At 38.5% G+C, this 3,950-nt stretch overlaps 1 protein-coding gene across 1 annotated transcript in view; it reads right to left on the bottom strand.

The window, feature by feature from the left end:
- Positions 1-3,950, bottom strand: part of LOC106870588 (uncharacterized) — a 27,409-nt gene that overhangs the window by 715 nt on the left and 22,744 nt on the right. Inside the window, exon 13 of the mRNA XM_014916718.2 lies at positions 274-3,576. Within this exon, the coding sequence (XP_014772204.2) occupies positions 274-3,576 (3,303 nt within the window). The remainder of the gene's footprint in view (positions 1-273; positions 3,577-3,950) is intronic.

Genomic DNA, 3,950 nt, shown 5'->3' with positions numbered 1-3,950 from the left:
GGTGGTGGTTGTGGTGGTGGTGGTGGTGCTGGTAGTGGTGGCGGTTGTGGTGGTGGTGGTGGTGGCAGTTGTGGTGGTGGTAGTAGTAGTATTGATAATGGTGGCAGCAGTGGTGGTTGTAGTGGTAGTGGTGGTGGTGGTTGTGATGATGGCAGTATTGGTGTTGATAATAGTGGTGATAGTGGTGGTGGTAGTTATGTTAGTGGTGGTGGTTGTGTTGGTAACAGGGCAGATCGACACTTGTTTCAAGTAACACTCAAAGAATCACCTCACCTTTTTCACTGACATAAGATTGACCGCAACATCCGAACTAAAAGAACCGTCACGCTTCATGGTATGGATAGTCAGCATCAGTTTCTTGTTGTCATCTCGATCTGCATCCCATAAGAAGGCCACCATAAATGGTCGTGTTGTCTTGGTGTCATCGAAACCCACTACGAATTTCAGGATACGCTGAGGATAGAAAATTTTGAGGTAGACCTCCCGTCGGATGCCACCGATGGCAAAAGTAATTTTTTTGCCCTTTTCAATGTCCCAGTGGATGTTCGTCAGTATCTGTGCCATTTCTCTGGAAGCTTTCACCTCAACAGAGAAGCCAAAACTGCGAGCAGGGTGGTTGATTGTCACTTCAAGCTTTTTCAAGTTGTATTTATTCAGGAACTGAATATCAGCAACAAATTTACTGATTTTATCATCTTTGTCCCAGTTGCATTTGATTTTGGCAAGATACTTATCTCGCTGGGATTTCAGCTCGATTTCATATTCCATTCTATGGTAGACAAATGAAGCGGAGAAACTGGAACTGTCTTGTTTGAAGTTGGCGTCGAAAACTTTCCCAGGCATCACTTCCTCAGGTAGTTCCACATGGAGACTGCCTGTCCTTTCAGGCATTTGTGGATCAAGTGTTGCCATTAAAGTGTACTTCTTCGATTTGTTCTCACGAGTCACGACCACGTCTGCCTTGTACACGGGTTCCAAGTTGAAGTTTGCATCCATTGTGAACTCTGGGACGTTGTTAGTATTTTTCACATTCAAACCAATCTCCAAAGTGTTCTCATAGTCCTTTTTCTTATGGAAATATTTCACTGTCCTTTTATTGCTCCACGGAGTTTTGGCAATGAGTTTCAAATCAGTTGAAGCAATGCTCATATCATTGATCTCCGCACTGATGGTAAAGTCATAAGGAGTGTTCAACTTCACAATGAAAACTTCACGCTTGGCCATTATCTCAAAAGTGATCTGCTGCACATCATATTTGAGGTCGACAGAAAACTGGGTAAACAGTTGATCCAGATAGTGTGTGAGTTTCACTTCTGCTGATCCGGTGACAGACAAAATGTCAAAAGAGCCGACGAGTGACATTTCCAAAAAGTTTCTGAAAGAGACCGATATATCTGTCTGCATAAAATGTTTACTATAAGAGGCCCTAAATTTGAAATCACCCTTTTTGTTTTTGCCCACTCCACCACTAAAATTCACTTTGAATTCCTTAAATGGTGGTAAAGAGGCAGTGAATTTCATGTCAGATCGTAATTCTGCTTTCTGGAAATTGATTACATAAGGAACATCATTGTATATTAGTTTCATATCTATGTCGATTCTGTTTTTATAGTTGTGTTCCATATTCAGTAAGAAGCTGTTACTTGGAGATGGAGTGGAAACTGTAACAAGAAGATTCGTGAAATATTTCCCTTTAGTTATGAATTCATATTTCTCGCCATCTATCTTAGTGAACGCTTCAATCTGCAAATGGTTTTTCTCTTTTGATTTAGCAAGAGCTCGAGATGAGACCGCGTGTTGCAAACTAAAGCCAAATTGATCGAGTTTTGAGATCTGCTTAGTAGATCCTTTCACATAAATCACAAGGTCACCAACGGGATCAAATTCATAGTTGCCAGATATGGATACCACATCGAACCCATTTCTGTTAACCTTGAAACTCAATGATTTTTTTAACCAGTCACTACCTTCCAATGATGCCACAGTATTTATTTTGGTACCAAATATATTCATTTTGCTGGTTACCTTGTCAACGTCTTTCTTCTTTCGATAGACTAAATGTGTGAAGTAGTTATTCAGATATTGATGGTTGGTGGTTATCTGCAACTTGGCGTCTAATGATTTTGATGCTTCATATTTCAAAGAACTTTCAATTGTCATATTTGCTACTGACTTATCTGCTCTTTTCAGCAAAATTTCTGAACGAAGTGTCTTCCGTCTTGACAGCTTCACATCTGTGTTAATGGTTAGGACTTCACCAGTGAACAAAGCCATTTCAGTCTTTGATGAAATATCATCCTGTTTATGTTTGTATGACTGACTCAGAGAACAGATCAGTTCATCATTGTAATGGACACTAAATCTACCATTAATGTCCTCTTTCACTCTGGTTAACACAAATTCAGTTTTTCCCTTGTGATGTTTCTTCTGCATTTTCAGCTCAAAATTTCCTTTTATATTAGTTTTGTCTGATTTTTTCACGGCAGAATACATTGAGTTGAAAATATCTTTGTTCCCTACTGTTATCCGAGCTGTACCATTAGAAAAGAAATTGAAATTTCTCAGGTCATGAACTGCCTGAATATCTGATTGCATTTGAACATTGTTAATGTTATATATAAAGTCAAACTGGAAGTTTTTCACAATATCTTTATCCAGTGAAGTTTTGAGCCGAAAATGAATGTCTTTATCTTGCAATTCAGTTAAAAACTTAAACATTTTCTCGTTATTAACCAGTTTATAATGAACCAAACTTTTCTTTCCTTTATTATCCCGAGTCTCTGTGTACTCGACATTTAGTGTATTATAATACCATTTCCAAGTCACCAAACTATGGAAGTCTTTGAATTTCGTTTCATACTTTATTGTCAATGAATCACGCATATAAGTGACAGTGCAAGTGTAGGTCACATGTTTCACGGTCTTCAAAGGCAGGAACAATTCAAGTGTGACCACAGCAGAGGTACTGCTACTCGTCTTGTACAACGAACGATTTATCTTCACCTTCACCTCCTTCGACGGAGCCCAGCCAACCGAAAAGTTAGCATCAAAAGATTCGTGTTTCAAAGAAATATCACCATCGAAAGCATAACTGTGCTGATCTCGTGATATTGCGCCTGCCTCTGCCATAAATGCACCACCAAGCTTGTAACGATTCTCAATGAAAGCAAATGAACAGTCAAGTGAAATCTGTTTCTGATTTGGTAATAACAGGTTGTTCTTTATGGTAATCACTTCATCATCATGCTGTATGTATTTATTTTTGAAGCTAACCTCTTTTCCGTCAAACCAGTTCACGGACAATGAGTTCTCGTAGTTACGAAAATATTCTTTCTTGAATTGGTAACTGATGCTCATTTTCTGCTTTAGATGTGTTACCTCTAAAACTGTTTTACAACTTTTCATATCTCCCACTCCGCCAGATCTATTTTTGTCGTTTTCTCTCTGAGCGTTTTGCTTGAAGTTCAGCTTGATGCTTTTGCCGCTGGCGTACATAATCTTCATCGTGCTGGCGATGGTGTTCAGAAGAAGACCGTCTTGGTGGTTGTGATCGAGATCCACCTCAAAATCAAGATCCTTTAAAATTAAGAACAAAAAAGTATTATTAACATAATAATAATAATAATAATTGATGTATCAATACCAGCAGATGACAATGTTTCTCTAAAAGAAATGGAAAAACTTTCAAAATACAAAGACCTGGAAATAGAGATAACTCGAATGTGGAGTCTAAAAACAGAAACAATTGCTATCATAGTAGGTGCCTTAGGTATAATAAAAAAATATTCAGACAAATACATAACAAAAACACCAGGACTTACAAATATATATAACATACAGAAAATTGCACTACTGGGCACTGCACACATCCTACGCAAAACACTTTCAATACAGTAACCATAAGAGCATCACAGCAAACCACAGCACATACCCAAGGCGCACAGAGCTGC

This window comes from Octopus bimaculoides, chromosome 28 (genome assembly GCF_001194135.2).
Source record: "Octopus bimaculoides isolate UCB-OBI-ISO-001 chromosome 28, ASM119413v2, whole genome shotgun sequence".
Lineage (NCBI taxonomy): Eukaryota > Metazoa > Mollusca > Cephalopoda > Octopoda > Octopodidae > Octopus > Octopus bimaculoides.
The sequence above is the reverse complement of the archived record's forward strand: the minus strand, read 5'-3'. Positions and strand labels throughout refer to the sequence as shown.